The sequence below is a fragment of the Tupaia chinensis genome, unplaced genomic scaffold (genome assembly GCF_000334495.1).
Source record: "Tupaia chinensis unplaced genomic scaffold, TupChi_1.0 Scaffold147500_1, whole genome shotgun sequence".
Taxonomy (NCBI): Eukaryota; Metazoa; Chordata; class Mammalia; order Scandentia; family Tupaiidae; genus Tupaia; species Tupaia belangeri.
The window spans coordinates 1,620,861-1,622,187 of NW_006207351.1; the positions used below are offsets into that span (position 1 = coordinate 1,620,861).

The 1,327-nt window shown below is 67.6% G+C and overlaps 1 protein-coding gene across 1 annotated transcript in view; it reads left to right on the forward strand.

The window, feature by feature from the left end:
- CHST13 (carbohydrate sulfotransferase 13) overlaps positions 1-251 on the forward strand; it is a gene marked incomplete in the record, with an annotated part of 4,688 nt that extends 4,437 nt beyond the window's left edge. The window contains 1 exon segment of the mRNA XM_027768805.1: positions 1-251. Coding sequence (XP_027624606.1) covers positions 1-168 — 168 coding nt within the window.
- Positions 252-1,327: the final 1,076 nt, after the last annotated feature.

The following is a 1,327-nucleotide window of genomic DNA, read 5'->3' on the forward strand; positions in this document are numbered from 1 at the left end:
CGCTTCCCTGCGGCGCCGTCGCGGCCCAGGGCGGCCTCCGCGCGCGAGCAGGCGGCGCGCCTCTTCCAGGACATCAGCCCCTTCTACCAGCGGCGCCTCTTCGACCTCTACAAGCTGGACTTCCTGCTGTTCAACTACTCGGCGCCCGCGGCCCTGCGGCTGCGCTAGGAGGCCTGGGACCAGGCCGCCCAGGGGCTCTCCCACAAGCCCCCCCAGGCCAGAGCTGCCCCCACGGCCCCTCTCAGAGCCGCTCAGGCCCCTGGCCTGGTCGCCAGCCTACTGCAGGCCGCCGCTGGCCGGGTTTGACCGTGCACCTGTGCCCGGGTCCTCCCGACACTCCAGCTGGCAGGTGTGCTCAGTGCCCTGGTGGGGACAGACCCCCGGCCAGTTTTCCAGGCTATGAGAAGCCATTGTGGGGTCACCTCTGCCCCCCACCTGGTGCCACGGAGCTGAATGCTGACACCTGGCTTGGGAGCCCCTTCAGCCCTCAGCTGCCCCTGGGAGGACCTGGGGCAGGGCCCACCTTGCAGTGGGCACTGCCCAGGAGGGCACCAGCTCTCGCCCTCTCTGGCAGCTCCATCAGGGCCGCATCTCGCCGGCTGCCCTGCCTGCCCCACCTCAGTCCAGGGGGATCAGGGTCCTGTGTGCTGGCCCCCCGTGCACTGCACCCTAGGAAGGTTTGGGGCCTTGGGGAGCCACCCAGGCGCGTTTTAAATAAATGTTACCTTCCAGTTTGGGAAGTTTATCTACTTGTTCCCGTTTCTCTGGGGGCGGGGCTGCCCGGTGGCCTCTGGTGGTCCCAGTGCTTCCTCCCCAGCTGGTAATGAAGGTCGGGCGAGGGCGAGCACAGCACCTGTGCCCGCAGCAGCCGCAGGTGTGGGACAGTGGGCGGGGCACCAGGTGGCGGGCCACAGTGATGGACCCGCTCTGACCTGGGTCAGGGTGTCCGCCAGCCCGCCCTGTGTGCATGAGTACTGCCCCGCCTCCTGTCTCTGGGAGCCCGGAGGCCCCTGTGGTGACTGGGCAGATGTGGGGGCCTTCTCAGTCCTTGGGTGAGAGGCACAGGACTCGGGAGCGGGAGCAGGGCGCGGGAGCTGCTCACGGGTGGGAGCGGGCTCCAGACTTGAACAGGAGCTCTCCTGTAGGGCTGCCGCGCGGCCCCACACCCCCCCATGACATACACAAGGTGGCTACGTGCCAGACTCACGGAGTGTGGGAGGCTTGTGATGCACCTGTTGCACGTTTCAGGCTACTGTGTAAAGAGCGGCTTCCGAGTGGCCGCCGCACATTTCGGGGTGTCACTGTGGTATGGCGTAACAGTCCCCAC